This window comes from Trichoplusia ni, chromosome 7 (assembly GCF_003590095.1).
Source record: "Trichoplusia ni isolate ovarian cell line Hi5 chromosome 7, tn1, whole genome shotgun sequence".
Taxonomy (NCBI): domain Eukaryota; kingdom Metazoa; phylum Arthropoda; class Insecta; order Lepidoptera; family Noctuidae; genus Trichoplusia; species Trichoplusia ni.
In genome coordinates, this window is record NC_039484.1 from 13,323,067 (window position 1) to 13,339,798 (window position 16,732).

Consider the following 16,732-nt stretch of genomic DNA (forward strand, 5'->3'; position numbering starts at 1 on the left):
TCTACCTTATTAGTCATTAAAGACTTACATTCCATCAAAAAAAAACCAGTGGAAGCGAAAAAAATACGTTATACTTAGATAGATATTATATAAAGTCGATACTAAGCGGTGAAAAAAGCGAACAAGTTTACTGATGATGAAAGAATATTATTACAGGGGTTTTTTTAAGATAATAGTAACAAATTCCATCCACACTATAGGAATGGTCACTCGTCTGTCACTGACACGTTTTTTCAATTCCCCAGAATTAATACTACATACATATAGGTAACTGGTGAGAATTTATGGTACCTAATATAACTACTTTAGTAATTGTCTACGTACGTTTGTATACATTTCAATGTTTATCGTTTAGGAGACGTTAACATTCAAATGGAGATGTAGAAACACTTGAAACGAGATGAAACCTATAGAGACAAGTTTTTCTACAACACGAACATAGCTAGCAACATAATGTAGTTACTAACTAGTATCTTATCAGAATTACAAAGCCCGTGTATAACACGGACTTATTCAAAAATTATCCTTATTGATTAAATGTAATTGATGGATATTCGTTTTAGTCTCCAGCCTCTAGTTGCTGTAATGTAACAAAACCATAGCGCGATTCAGGAGAGTCGAACAACGCCATCTATCTATAACGCTAGTAAACTTTTTACAACGGGAAAGCAAACGAACCGTTGTCATTATACAATTAATTAACCAGGGAGAGTAGACATTAAAACAGAACTGGTGAAGAATACAGCATGCAGTTCTTAAGTAGTAGACGTTTTTGAAGTGAAATATAGCCTTAAGCGAAAAAGTCTTTGCGTATTACAAAACATTTCTTATTGGTAACAGACAAGGATTTTTAAATAATTGCTTCGTGACGGATACGATACTCAATACATAATATGTGTGTTACTTATTTTCCTGGTTCATTTTTATTAAGCTCCGCCGCGCGCATGTGGCGCCACCACGTAGTTGAGCGTCGGCTACTAACGCAAATGAATCGAGAGTCACATTGCAGGCTGCAGGCACGCGAATCCCTTTGTTTTGTTCAGATCATTTATTCCATGCTATCGGTTAGTCTCAATGGTGGCCGGTCTAACCGTTTACGTTAGATGTTTAGGATGCTGTACGACAATAAAATAAAGAAGCAGCGTTCTTAGGTGACCCTTAACGTACCTAAACACAATAGCTTACCTTACGTATCTCAGATCTTTTTTCTAAGTTTCACCATTGCCTACGTCAATTTAAGTAAGTACATATTATTATAGTAATTACTAGTACTATTTTCTTACGATAGTGTAATATAGAAATGTAAATCATGTTAACTGTTAGTAGCCATGATTAACAAACGAAAACTTGAGAATAATTGACGTAAAATCTAATTAGAAGGCATTTTAATGTTGACTTATTAAATTTAAGCCAGTCTACAGAATAAAAAGGTCGCAATATCGAGTTTGCGTGATCCAAAGATTAATGTATGTATAGGAACTCATCTGTTACAATATTTATTTTATTATTTGACGTAACAATTTTATTGCTATAACACTTTACGACTCGCCGTACGATCCGTTCGTAAAACGCAGACTAATATTATCTCGATAGATTTTATTGTTTCTACGACATATTATGAAATTGCAAACTCAATGGTGCTTCACTATCGCTTTTATTGTGCCTCGACGTTTGTATGTGAACAAACGTAATTCCTGGTTTTATGATCTAAATCAAACTTTCAATCTATGCTTGGCTTGAAGTTTGTTATTTAATAGAATTCTGTAAGTATAGAAAAATAACGAGGTTTCCATTTTATTATTCTTTGCAATTACGAGATTCGAATGAATTTAAGCTGAGAATGAATTAATAAGGGTTTTAAAAAAGTCCCACACCCCTTGACCCCTCCATTACTCCATTGATACGATGCACCCAAAGATGGGTCTAGTATAAATAATTCCTCTTGTTATTGGCCATTACGACACCACATACAAACCTGCAAAACCTGCTTATAAGGCTTCCCGTTTACGCTTATGTCCTCATTTGTGATTGATGATCAATCTTTACTTCTTAAATAGTTTTAAAGTCAATCAATCCATTGAGCGTTTAAAGGTACCTAATTATCAAATTTCTTGTTTGGACTTACATGATACAGTTTGTCGGCAACATTTTGCTGTGAATCGTCGTTGCCGAATGTTGGAGTCTGTTTTATGGCCATCGAGAGCTTCTCAAGTCCTTGCTTAGACTTGCGCTCCCTGTCGATGTCTTGTTTTACTAGTTGAAGTATTTTTAGCAGCGCCTGCAATAAGATATGATGGGTAAGAACAATTCATCATCATTCATCATTAATGAGAAATTCCGTCATTTTCCACTTTTTCCACAGCCTGTATGGAATAGCCAAATGTTATATTCTCACCTGTTTGCGTCTCTCCTTGTTCATAGCGAGCGTGGTGTGCTCGCAGTAGAAGTCGGGCAGCAGTTGCTCGCTGGCGCCGGTGGGAGCCGTCCGCACGCCGCGGACTACCCTCATGTCAGAGTTGGCGTTCGCATTCTTTATAGGAGTCACCAGAATGTTTGTGGCCTGACGAAAATATGATGTAATTAACATAATTTCCTTTGAGGTGGAAGATACGAATAATGATATTTACTTATTTTTAGTATACCTCATTTTATTCCATTGATAGAAATTACTTAGTTCAAATAAACATTGATACTAAGAATCTCTGGTAATTCTTTTTTACTTTCATTCTGTTCGTAAGCTTCCTTAAATTCCTTCGTAGCGCAACAACGGTAAACTATAAGTAAATGCAAAATAAATCAACAATCACCTCTGCTAGCTGAGCTGGGATCGCGGATGTCAGCCTGAGGTAACAGTCGGCGGCGGTCTTGAGCTGAGCGAGTCTCTCCTCTTCAAGAGACTCCATCATGCCAGCTCCTTTCACTACACTTGTTTCCCATTCCAACCTACAAAAAATAACAAGCGTTAAAACACTAACATTACATTCAAATCTGACTTCGACCACCAAGAAAGAAACTCCCGAAAAACAATTTTATTTTTAGACGTTCGAGTGTTTTGCTTCTATTTTGATACAAGTGTTTAGTTTGTTTACCTAGCTCGTTCTGCGTGAACGCACACATTGTAATATTCCACCTCGGTCTTCTTGACGGCGTCTTCCGTCTTCCTCTTCTTGACTTGAAGCTTAGCTGCATCCTTTTCGCTCGTCGCGTTCGGCAGCCGCTCTGCCCGCGCAGCGCTCAGGATGGAGTGCGCGTGCGGTATGTGGCCCACACTCGAACTACGCGACAGACGGCTGTAATCAAAAGAGATACCTAGAAACTCATTCCAAAGAGGGTTTCTTTTCAAATCATTCGCAATAGATATAAAAATGGCTTAGCTGTTCGCAGAGGCATAAACAGAAGGATCCTTCATATCATATACTTGCTCGATGTAATGTCCCTATAGTCTACAATTCAAATAAGGAAACAGGACATTATCATCGTCAAGTGAATCGCAAGAGGCAGACCTAATCTCCAAAGTGGCGTCCTGTAACTTTTCATTCTCCCGCGCCGCTGTGTGAGAATGCTTCTTAGACTTAGCCTCCGCTGTTCTCCAATCACTGAGAGATCGCGTGGTCTTGTCAACGTTGCCTTCGATCTGTAGCATAAATAAAATATTAGTTCACGGTTCGATTTGGTATCTAGAATTTTGAGTATTTCGGCAATAGTCACCTTCTTTCTAAGCTTCAATTGATTGTCGATTACATGTTTCATTGGTTTCACTAGTTCTTCGGACAGAGCACTTGAGTAATTTCTGCAACGAAGCAATTTTTGGCGTTAAATCTTTGTGAAATACTTACTGAACTGTATTGTACTATATTTATTTACACTTTACCTGTGAATTTCTGATCGTTTCTCCATTTCCATAGCGACATGCTTCCACGCCTCGGCGCACGAGCCGACGCTCTCCTTGCAAGCTTTTGTCAGTTTCGTGCCCAGCTTCGCCAAGCATTTTGAGTAGTATATTTCTGCCTCAATCCTACAAAGAAAACGATGAAGAAATTAGTGTCTGTCGTGTTTCGCAACTATTGACGGAAACGAGCGTTCGTAGGAAATAATGTCGGAGGCGTAATGTTTTGTTTTTACGTCTGTTCGTCTTTGTGGCTGTGTAAAAGCATTGATAATGCAGTCTCGGCCAATGGGAGGATATCAATTTTTAGAGCGCGCGTTATTTGTGTCTCGCGTCTTGGCCCACTTGGCGGAACCTCGCGACGAGCTATTTTTGATTTTGTGGCCATTGCCGTGCCCTTACTTTCGTATACAATATAATTTAAAGTCGTGCTCGATATCTGTATGATGTTGGCGAAAGCTGTAGGCGTGCGTGTGAACGATATAATAATCAATTATGCAGCATGACGCGACTTTCGTATTGTCCCTGCGCCTGCGCCGTCTGTTGGCCGAACAGCTGCAGAAAGGATCGCTCGAGTGATTCGCTCGTAAACAATAAGGTATTGTTTTATAGTTTATGTCTGGAAAGTCAACGTAACGGAGAAATATCGATAAGATTGCTTATCTGCGTGCACGACCTGCGTCGCCGGCGCGCGCCGGACTCGCGGGCGCCCGACCAAATGATGCGTAACAATTTTACCAGTTATTAGAAAAAGTGATAGTCCCGTTATTATGAACTTCGTGTTCACATGTAGGTACCATCGATTACATTGCTATTGATGTTTACGTTACATCCGAAAGCCAAATAGCTACAACTAGCTTAGAACCTACTTGTAGAGTTCAATATTGTTAAAAATGTCAAAACTATACGTTAGACTTGTAATTGGGTTATGTAATGACGAAGCTCCACTTTGTGATGGTGTAACTGTAATTCTGTGCGAATTTCAGTGTGACTGAGTTGTGAGTTGAGTCCGACGAATCAATTAGATATTGCAGCAATTTGTTTTGTTGGTATTTTCGAGACGAATATTTATTTATGGGTGGCGACGTCTAAGCTATAGATCTTGACTGGTAGAAGGTAAGATTTTGTGTGTGTAGGCCCTTTCCTGGTAATAACAATACTTTATTATACCTGCCTAAAGGCACGGAAAGATCTTACGAAACTACTCTGACTTTTGTCACCGCATAGGGTACTTTATAGCAAGTATTATAATAATGGTCATACGTAGGTATTTGTTTCTTTTACTCCGTTTTTTTTTGCATTAACGTTTTTTTTTAATTGTTGATACTTTCTTGAGAGGTAGATATTACATGTTCTTGTAAGGTGGAGTACTTACGATGGAGTTGTAAAAGAGGTTATTTGTATGACTTGTATGCGAGTGTGTGTGTGTTGTATGTGTGTGTCTTTAAGTGTGTGTAAGTTTTTTGGTAATTTAATATTGTATCGTCAGATATTCTTATTAGGAGCTTAAAATCGTACCTCTCTTGTAATATAGAAGACAGTTCTTTGCTGAAGTCGCTGCCTTGCTTCACGTAGCGACGGAGCTCATCAAATCCATTTTGGGCCTGAAAAGAAAAAAAACATTGTATAAAATATGAAAAATATCATGAAAGTCGTACGGCATCATGGTTTCATCAATGGGTTTGTATGCAGGAGGTTGCCAGTTCAAAAATCGTCTAAGAAAGGCAACTTTAAAAATGCTCTTTTCAAAGTTATAAAATATATTGTGTACCTAATCTTTATCCCAAGATTCCTCTCACACACGGCGAAAGAACGCCATGAGAAAAAAGTATTTCAATTATTTGAATTTTTGAACCTGCAGTCACAGCCAGACGATGATTGATCGTACTACATGAAGAGAGTCCTTAGTCTTAACCTACCCTTACTTTACGCTGGTGTTTTTGGATTTAGTAAGCATTTTTACGTCAGAATAGCTATTACAACTAGCAAAGAACTGCTGTTGTTTGTCCTATTATCCTACATAACAACGTCGAAGGAAATTAATCTTTTAATGACTCCAAGCTACCGTTTTCCTTAACGTTTGCACGAGTTTTTTTACTACACACGACACTACAATGTTCCCTTTATACGTTTTTTTCCCATCATTATGCTGATGTAGTATAAGATATTATGTAGAGTAAAGCAAATGAATGCATAGAAAGTGTCTCTACTAGCTGTTATTTTGCATTTGCGAGTAGCATTTAACTGCATATTGTGTTCGTGTGGAGCAACTTACAGACCGTTCGTCATTTGCATAGAATTCTATCTTTCTTAAGATTTTTTTAATTCTTACTAGAGGTTGAATATCAAGGCATCAGAGGGGGCGATAATAATGCGTGGGCGCATAAGGGTTCCTTTGCCTTCTTTTCTATTACTACTATCTATTTCTTGGACTAGTGGAAATAATAGAGATTACTTTTAAAGCCTAATAGTGGATTTGAATGGAACTACGCGAACGTAGAATTAAGAAAAATTTGACTCATGTGACTTAGTAATATTTACAAAAAACAAACACGTTACTTGCAAAAAAACATGAATTGTTATTTTCACAGAATTAAATGATTTATAATCTGAAAGTAAGTTGCAGAGATATAATCTTAAAGACAAATAAAGATGATGTTACAAAATAATACACCTGAGCTGAGAGTTTTCGTTATCTGTGTAAATACTCATCAACAACAGCTCGTAATTACAGAATGAGGCTTCACTACACCTTATCACTAAGCCATGTTTTGCTAACTTCCATGTGATGTACTAAATACCAAAAAAAACTAGACTTTAAACTCTAAACTCAAAGCATTAAAGATAAAAATGCTCTAACTTATGAAAGGACCAGTTTGACAAAGGAATATACACTCTAAGATTCGAGCTGTAAGAATTTGTTTGCCTTAATTGTCTGGTGATAATGACTGTTGGCGTCAGCACCTCTGTAGATAAATGTATTACATGCTTACATCCCGACAGTTCCTTGATTCTGTTTCCGCTTCAAGCAAATGACGGTTTTCTTATCACTTGATTAACATGGCAGATTTCTACATTCTATCTGACAAATCTCAATTTTCATCATGATGTAACAAAAAAAGGGCATAATACAGTAATTTTGAAAACTAAATAAAAATCTAAATTTTTTTTCTTGATTAAGTCAGGGCCTCAATTCTGCTATTAACATGGGCGATGAATGAATGAAATTGGGCTCAAAACGACACTTTTCGCATTTTTTACTACACTAAAATTTAAAACTTAGTGTGGGACGGTACACTCAAGGCCAATACAATTAACTTCCAATTATTGTATTTTCAAAATGCTTAAGGGAATAGAAATAATTTCGAATTTAATCCAATTGCCAGGCATTCATCGGCCATTGTAAAATAGCAGAATCGGGGCCCTGTTCGATCCTGACACTAGTGACTTTCGGATAGCTCACATCTTAACAGATGTGTCCCAAAAAGTTATATCACTTTCAAAGCAAAAAAAAACTGAGAAGAAACAAAGACGCCAGATGCTACTAAAATATCGAACGTATATTTGAAAACAACAGTAGCAAAGGAAAGAGCAAAATGTCTAAAAAACAACGAAACACTTCCGTATTTATTTATTAGAATAGATTACACTATTTCAGGGAAGTTGCCTCTAATTAGAGCTATCAGCACTAGACGGTGTGTTTCGATCAATTAATAGCCTATAACGTGTGCGCTAATTGATATGAACTTCAGTTTTCAATGTCTAGGTCAAGTAAAACTTAACTTTTTACCAATTTACTCGAAATTGAGTAATGTAGGTTACATTTCGTATGTGGAGCGGGATAGCGCATTACAAAGAGTATAATGGCGTCTCTTTTGCACGTGCGCAATAATGTTTCTTTACGATGGATTGGTGGTGGCCCTTGAAACTTGTGGTACTTTTAGTTTTATTATGAACTAATAAATTTATACTTAATAATCATGATATTAGTAAAACATTTTTCCATAACAGAATTAATTTTCCATCGTCAGTAGAAATGAAATTCTGTGTTACAGATTTCACCAATAGTATAATGTTATCATTTAAATCTGAGAATTGACTTTACAATATAACAAGGGTTTATCGAACAAGCACTTTGGCACTACGTATGAAACTCCAGGTTTATTAATAGTAACCTCCACGCGCGGTTATAATTACCGACGAAATCCTCAAGCAGTTTGTTGTTTTATTCTCGAAGTACGTTTTATTTTTAACTCTTTTTAATTAGTCTGTTTCATCGGCAATCATTTGCGATTTTATTTAGTAATTCAATACTTCATTTAGTATTGAATTATTGATACTTTTCATGTAAGATTTGTCGAGGACAAACACAGATCAATTGCTCTTGTTTAGGTTAAACATACAAAGGTTTCTGAGTGCACAGAGTCTGACACTACCGGCTTCCTCGCCCAAGGAGGTGAAGAGGAGTGTCTATGACGTTTCTACCGCCTGACCAAAACAAAGGGTATAACCAGAAGGAGTATGATACTTAATGGCAATTTTAGTTCTGAATACAGTTTATATTGAGTCTTTAATGTTCAGAACATCTTAAGTAGCAGACGGGTTCTTGCAGACAAGGTTCTGAGGTGATGAACCAAGAGCGGACATCTAATTATATTTATTATAACCTTTGAATCCACATTCAAAGACTAATGATAATAAATATTAAATTATAAGCGATGTGCATTGAAAATTGATCCGTCATAAAATGACAGCAATATAGTGGTAATCATAAGTAATTGCTAGCACATTACCAGAGTGTATTTCCCTCTATTTATTGCAACTTTCGCGGAAAGATAAGGTGAGTTAAGTATGGCTACTTTCCGTTTTCCTTGATGGAAATTTATTAGTTGAGACTAAACACAGATCACTTCATATCTTAGTTCCGGTCGTTAGAACTGTATGCTATCCTCCTTGCTATTTACATGATTTCATTTTAATTGTCCAACGGACACAAGCATTATTTTCTTTTATACTGAATTTGCTTGTTATGATCACTACACATGCCCAAGTTTTCGAAAACAGGATGTCTTTCTTACCTAACTTTTTCGTAAACGATCTTCTGTCAGCTTTTTGACTAAGTGCACCGAATTCAGCTAGATACCATATTTACAAGTTTAATTATCCATCAGATCTCCAGTAATCCAATATTTTATCATCCAATTGTCGGAATTGTATTAACTTAACGAATGCCAAAGGTCAACGTGTATGACTTATCGCTAAAGATGATATGGATTAGCAACTTAATGCGGTAATACAGAAATCAATACATGGTTATGCGCAGTATGTGCCTTAAGGTGAACGTAGACTTGGACGCATCGCACGCGCCGCCATCGTCGAAGTTATCGCGTTTGTCGCGTATGACGCGGCGTCGATGCTGGTATTTTGCGAGAGTGTGCATAGAACTTCATACTTTTTACAGTTCAATCAATCAATCAATCAGCCAGTCATAGTCCACTGCTGGACATAGGCCTCTCCCAATTTACGCCACAACACCCGGTCCGGTTTTTACAGTTAATTCGAATAAATATCATGGTTGTTAAGCGGCTTCAGCTAGTCCCTGTGACGTGTGACGTCCGATTGAAACTGAATTCCAAATATTACATGGGTTATCAGTCGTATTCTCAATGGTATTATGATTTATTATTATAATATGGTCCATGTCTACCTCTCTAGTCTGCGTTCAACTTTAATACACAATTCCTCGTTACTCCGTAAAACTCGGTAAGAGTTAAGCGAATATAAATAACAGAAGCAATAAAAGTAGAATAGCCAGCAGATTGAGTATTATTAGTACTACATTAATTATTAGGATAAATTAACGTAATTGCTTCGTAAAATGCAGTTCATTAACGATCGGAAATTTGTTTTTAATTACAGAAGTTTAAGCAAACTTTCACATATAATTATTTATGCTGTTTTTATGGGCGTAGGGATTTGTCTACGACGCGTTTGTTATGTCTTTTCAAGCTTTACGGCGAGTCTAAAATCGTCAGTTACTTTATCCTTGTGTCCAAACCTTAGAAATAGCGATACGTTATCACTTTTACTCTTTAACATGTCAAGATTAGCTTTTACATTTTTAGAACAATGATAACAATGTAAATATTGATACGAATTTTACTTTCAACAAGACATATGAGGACGGTTTTATCACGTTATGTAAAAGACTAATTTAGACCGAATAAATTTATTTTAAAATATTTTTTACCATAATCTACATAGCCCAGTTCACTGCATCTCTTTTTAACAATTACAATTATGTTTTTCAGTATTTTGCGCCCTGGCAAAAAATCAGCAAAATACCTCATGATAACAAGAGTATCTTTTAAGGATTTTACGGGTCATATGTATATCAATCAATACCAATTTCCTCAATGTTTTATTTATAAACCAGCTAAAACCGACACTAGAGCAAGTCAAAAACTAAAATTTCCTCTCGACGCAGTTGGGTATTATGTTTCGTCATTGTTACATGGTAAGCACCGAAAATAGGTACTCACATATACAATTCAGCTTTCCACATAACGTGTTACGTATCAAATGCTCCACAATTTTCTATCTGTCGTAACGAAAAAGCGTTTACACCGCCATTTATCGCATTCACATCACTCCTGAGTAAATAGTTCTTTATCCACAAGTCACGCGCCGTTGTGGTGTACATTGGTGGATTAAATTATGCCTACCCAAGCATTATACGAACGTACAAAACACACTATAACTTTCTTTACAAGGCGGCTTTCACTGCACTCGAAAATGATACTAAAGTCTATCACAACAAAGTATGTTTTGCCGTGCTCGTGTTTGAGTGTAGGTTTCAATACGGTTGGTGCGCATGATTTGAATGTTGAACTGCGCACGCGCTTCCGTCCGCCCCGGGAAGTGCGCGCATTATGAAATGGAAACGGACCAAACCCGAATTAGGAGAATTATAGTCTAAATAATGCTTCATTACGAATTAAAAGCGATGAGGTTCATTCATGTGATGTTTTGTTCTTGAAATAAAAAGCATGGCTGTTTATGGGTACACAGTTATGTACATACTAATTAGCTTCTCCGATCCAAACGAATTCTGAATTTGTTCGTTTGTTAAGTCTAAATTATTTAAACAATTAAAAAAGCCTTTTTTTAAAAACAAGAGCTAGGCATATTCAATGAAAAACCATGGCATTCCTGTATATTTCTAACTAGCTGTTGCCCGCAACTTCGTCCGCGTGATTAGAAGATATAATAAGTTAGGAATTTTTGAACGAAAGGCCTCGAATATTAATATTTTCCCCGATTTTACCACATTTTCCATTGTATCTTCGCTCCTATTAGTTGCAGCATGATGTTATATAGCCTAAAACCTTCCTCGATTAATGGTCTATTGAATGATGAATTTGAACCTGTAGTTCCTGAAATTAGCGCGTTCAAACAAACATACAAACTCTTCAGCTTTATATATTAGTATATACATATATTATATATAGATAATTATCTCTGGCCGCGTCAGGACTCAATTAATAATAAAAACAAACTTAAAATCCAACACAAAAACCGAAATACAATTAAAAAAAAAAGTATGTAAGTAACGTTTTGCACAAGGCTATATAGACGATCGGAGGAGTGAGACAAAACAAAAAATATATATTTCTTGTTTATTATTGATCAACACAGGTCGGGGTCAGTAACGGACTAATGAAATGTTATCAACATGACCTTTAGATTGTTTCAAACATGTCATATTATGTAAACTTTTATTTGTAATCACACTGTGCACTCTCACTGTTCACTTGATTTCGTAACAAGTGCATTTAAAAACTAATCGCAAAACTAGACCGATTCCGAATTTAAAACTCTTCTGAACTGTTTAGAATGAAGAAATAAAAAAAAGACTTATATTCTGCATTAGTTGCACAAACTTTTAAAGAGAGGAATAGCATTGATAATCATGCTTGCCATCTTACAGGTAAGCTGGATCAATTTTTATTTTGGAATCTATTTATTCTAGGGCTACATACGGCGCAGTAAATTTCCTCACCATGTTTTACTTCATGCGCGAGGTTTGTGCACGCTTTAGGACCCTTTTTGGTTAGCCGAGACTATTCTCATGAACACCACCGATCAGCAGGAGGAAGCGGGGAGGCAGAGAAGAGGCAGATTCTAACTGACTAAGCCTAGAGATCAAGACCCTAGACACTTATTACATGTAACTATGAAACGTCACATGGTACAATCTTAGAGCCTCAAGACCAATCCTGCTAAGATGACTTACCTAAATAAAAACTTGAGCAGCAATATTTTTCTATTCGAATAATTAGTTTAAACTACAGTTAATTAAATAATACTCTTATAATAACAGGGCCATCTCAAAACTGGACTAATACCATGGTGGTAGCCACTTTCACTGGTTTTTCTAACATTCAAGTAAGAAATATAACTTCTTACAGTACCCCAATTATTACGAGTGATTTCACTTTCACTCAAATCGAATTGTGGCCGCAAAACCTCAAGAATAATGACAGTTTTAATTATTTTCCATTGTTCTTACTATTGTTACGTAGGTTTTGTATGGAGTCCAGAAAATGGTCGGGATGAAGAGTAGGAAATGAAATCATTTATTCTGTAAGTAGGATATATCATCACTTTTACATGTCCTATTTTTTTGAGAACGCTGGAGTCGACATTTCCTATCTGACTACCCTGAGAAGCACTACTACCCTGAAAGACTCTAGTAAGTAACTGCGAAAAACCTAAAACAGGCTAAGATGCTTCAATATTAGCATGAACTGTCAGTGTATACGATGATTTTCGAATGAAAGGAGTGAATAACGCGATGACGTGTAGCAGTAGAATGAATTACGAATTTTAAGAACACGGCAAATATAAGAAGACCCGATATATTCTTTAAAAGTAATAAACATTTTCTAATGTATAAGTAAAGTAATTATGATAGATCATGAAAACTGAACATACACAAACCGTCCCACCCTCACGAATGTCAGCACGCAAACAAGCAAGTTGAGGGAGATAATAATAAATACACGTAATTGTCTTTGTCTAAAGTTAAACTGAGTTATTACTTGCTATATAGTTCCAATAAACTGTTATCCAATGGTTGCAATGACAAAATGAGGACAGCTGTGCTTGATTTATTTCGCTCCAGTTGAAATAATCGCTTGTAAATTTTACGTAAGAAAGTTTTACATGGTTTATAAGCAGCGACAGAAAATGGAAACAACAATGGAACTAAGTGGTGTGTAATTAACATATTTACGAAATACGGAAGTTCCTTTGCGTTTTGGAGGCTTCGTTTTTATCATAGGAAACGTTACAGTTGAACTGATAGAAGAATGTTGAAACCATTTTATAGTCTACTTTAGGAGAATTGACGTATGGGAGAACTGAAGGTTGAAATTACGATAAGGTGTTAAACAGAGGTCAATAGAAAAAAGTATGATTTCAAAGGACTCTTAAAGGTCCATGTACATGTAATAAACATTACATACAAAATCGCATTAATATCACCATTTAATGTAGTCGTAAAATCAGCTAAGCATCGTGTTGTAACTGCAAAACAATGATATGCTTGCCAAGGTAATGTTAATGGTCAGTTTTTTAACTGCATGCGATCACAAGGCTGCGTGTGAAGAGGATGCGGCTTCAAAAGTACTCGTAGGCAGAACGCAGACTTGGACACTTTAGTGTCTTGTGTTAGATACAAGCTACTATACCGATAATTTCGATTCCATAGAATCAGTATTTTATATTGGTTACACGGATGGCGGACTAGCAGACTTAATGTTTTAACGCGGCTCCCATGGTCTAGAGACGTGTGAAACACCGTCATACTCGACCCTGAATTAATTGTCTAATGCTCCTTGAAGAACCCCATATTGTTGTGGCTCTGGAAAACCACTCCGGGAGCTCATTCCACAGTTCGTACGTAAGCTGTAAGACGTATCTTCTAAACCTGACTCTTGCACATAGTTGGCGGATGCAATAGTAATAGTCCACTCCCGGCACATACATATTGTTTTTAGTCCGCTTGTGTCCACTGCACCAAAACCTGACGATCAATAAGTGTTTTCTACTGATAACTTGGTTGGAGTTGATGAACACGTAATATGGTTACCAGTGACCAGTAGCAGCATGGGGTGACCGTGTCGAGCGCCAGCAACATAAAGAGTCTACGTTTGCGCAGTGCCTAAGACGCACATGTTCAAATCATGTTTACATGATCCATAATATGCGTGTGTATGGCTTCCCTTTGGTTTACAAGCGATTCAACTGGTACAAGCATACGCTCGGACTTTTTCGTCGTGTATTAGTTTTGACAATTTAGATGGTGCTCCGGTTGTCAGGATAATGGGACATTAATTGGAATTTATGATCACGAAAATGGAATAAGGCTATGATGAATGCCAGATCTCGATAGAAATTAAAAATGTGCGGAACTGGTCCGTTAGTTATTTTTGCTTCGAGGTCTGGCATTTTTTCGGGCTAGATGTTTTCTACTCAAATGTCATAACCCTTGCCTGTTCACTACACGATTTTGGATGGTGTTGTAGTTCCCGATGAAGGCTCTTTTCATGAACTTATGTTGACTTACACTCAGAACACTAAATGTATAGAGTACGGAGTCGTTGTATAAAAGTAACATTGTTATAGCACTAGTCTGAGGTCGCGGTTAGTCTAACAATGCCTACTTTCCATTTCGATTATACGGGAAAGACGCTATGAAAACGAAAGACAATGCGTGGAATTTTATCATTTTCTTCACTGATTCTTATTTGCGTGTAGTTACTATTGTTATCTGCGTCATATAAGATTCAATTCCGTGAAACAGTTACTAGGGTCTTCCGCTTAGGACCTGGTCATTCATGCTTCGACATCGGAATTTTCAAGCCGATGGGCCCAAAAAGACCAACGCGATAGATATAGTTTTTGGTAAGCATTGTTTTCAGAATATGGTGAGATGCTTGAAGGAGACTACAATTTTTCTCTCTTTCAATTTGTAGTGGACTGCAAATAAGCATAAAAGTGCGTTGATCCATGACTAGTCAAACCCGTGGGTTCTCTTTTCTGTTCGGCCGTCGTGACAACAGGCGCCAGACAATCTACTTTTGGTTCTCTGTCAAGTACCTCCTCTTTTCTTCACCGCTCTGCTATCAGTCACCAGGTGATCTACTTCATGGTCTATCGAGTCCGATCGTGTACTGTGCAGTTACTGGTCCCGCCTGGTAAACGATTGCACGGCGTTACGTCCACGTTATTACACTAATTAGATAATACCATACGTTTTGACATGTACTATATTCGTTTGGTTACGTATTCGAGAAAAGTAGTGGTCGAAACTGTGTTATTTGATTGGATATGTTGTTTTACGGAAATGAGTATGTGTACAGTACTGTTACTTGCTATCAGATATTATAGTTGAGTTACTTCTAGTGACTTATATAACAAATAATACTCTACTAGTAATGACGGAGTTTATTGAGGATATATTTTTTATACCATTTGGGATTAACATACACCCAAAAGTAGACCGCGTTTGAACTGTCTGACTAAAAGAAATTACTGCTGTCGATCGAGTACTTATGTGCGTGTAATTTTTTTTAAAGTCATGTTTTAATTATTACTATGCCTGCATCCTAAGAAAAACCACTATTAGATATCAAAAAATTATTGCTTCTTTCTATCCTGAGTGGTGAAAAAAAACCTTTTTTCCTGCCAAATAAAGTAACTGACGAGAATATGCCACAAGATGATGGATATGAATAAGATACACAATGCAACATAATATGTTCATTAGCAGTTTGATGATAACAAATCTCCGCCGTGTTCGCAACTTTTATCTCAAGGTCGCCATTTAAGAGAACGATAATTTTGTGTATTTAATACGTCATTTGCTAAGTGAATATTTGTAGAGAATGTTTGTTCAAACCTCTCAAGGGTAGATAATAATGCAGTGGAAAGTCTAAAGGAAGAACGCTGAGGGAGGGGTGGGGAAGCTGATTCCTCATTCCTATTATCAGGATTCAGGAGTAACGAATACTGAGATATAGAGGTCTTAATAGTATTGGATATCAAAGGCACTCATAAATCTTAAAGTATTATTACCCTCTTTTTCAAATAACCGTACGCAATCCAATCTAAATGCAGTTGGACTTAGCTTTCAACAAAGTCACTAACGTTGGCAATGCCAGGAAGGGCTACTCCTAAAATTTTCACGTAAAAAAAATGTAGTAAGGGTTGTACTCACCCAATAGTAGTCCTTAAAGACTTGGTTGTTCGACCCCCTAAGGTTGATCATCTCTTCAAGCGTGTTCTGCCACCGGTCCATGCCGGCAGCGATCTTGTTGGAGACGTTCTCCCGGTTCATGGTCGCCTCTGTCTCTTCGTCCTTTGAGGCAGCATCACTAACACTCGCCTCCTTACTGGCGGATGCACTCGACTCCTTACTATCCCGGCCAATGGCACTAAACGTCCTGGAACAACGACACCCACGATCAAAACTTTGAAAACAATTGAACAGACACGAACGCGTTCAAAGACTGCGATCAAAGAAGAGACTTTTACTAAAATGTCTTATCTGGTAATGACGTTAACATTAACGGTGATTACACACAGACAAAAATTATAATTAAAATTGCCCTAATTGCTAAGTACATCAACGGTAGAAAAAAAACGGAAATTACTTTCGAGCGTCGGTGTTTGTATTATTTAGCAACAGGTATTACGATAGAACACTACTACACTACTACAGTGTATTAGTGTTATTAAAAATACACGTGAAGTTAACACTACTGTCAAGGCAGTTAC

General features: G+C 37.0%; 1 protein-coding gene across 3 annotated transcripts in view; it reads right to left on the reverse strand.

The window, feature by feature from the left end:
- Window positions 1-16,732, reverse strand: part of LOC113495724 (nostrin) — a 69,535-nt gene that overhangs the window by 8,262 nt on the left and 44,541 nt on the right. For 2 of the 3 annotated variants that reach the window (XM_026874628.1, XM_026874627.1), the window contains exons 2-10: window positions 16,173-16,398; window positions 5,405-5,490; window positions 3,872-4,015; window positions 3,709-3,790; window positions 3,504-3,634; window positions 3,090-3,290; window positions 2,808-2,943; window positions 2,396-2,560; window positions 2,126-2,278 (exon numbers count right to left, since the gene is read on the reverse strand). In XM_026874628.1, the coding sequence (XP_026730429.1) occupies window positions 2,126-2,278; window positions 2,396-2,560; window positions 2,808-2,943; window positions 3,090-3,290; window positions 3,504-3,634; window positions 3,709-3,790; window positions 3,872-4,015; window positions 5,405-5,490; window positions 16,173-16,292 (1,218 nt within the window). In that variant the 5' untranslated portion in view covers window positions 16,293-16,398. Of the gene's footprint in view, window positions 1-2,125; window positions 2,279-2,395; window positions 2,561-2,807; window positions 2,944-3,089; window positions 3,291-3,503; window positions 3,635-3,708; window positions 3,791-3,871; window positions 4,016-5,404; window positions 5,491-16,172; window positions 16,399-16,608; window positions 16,702-16,732 lie in introns of those variants that run through there. The other variant, XM_026874629.1, reaches the window with a different exon arrangement.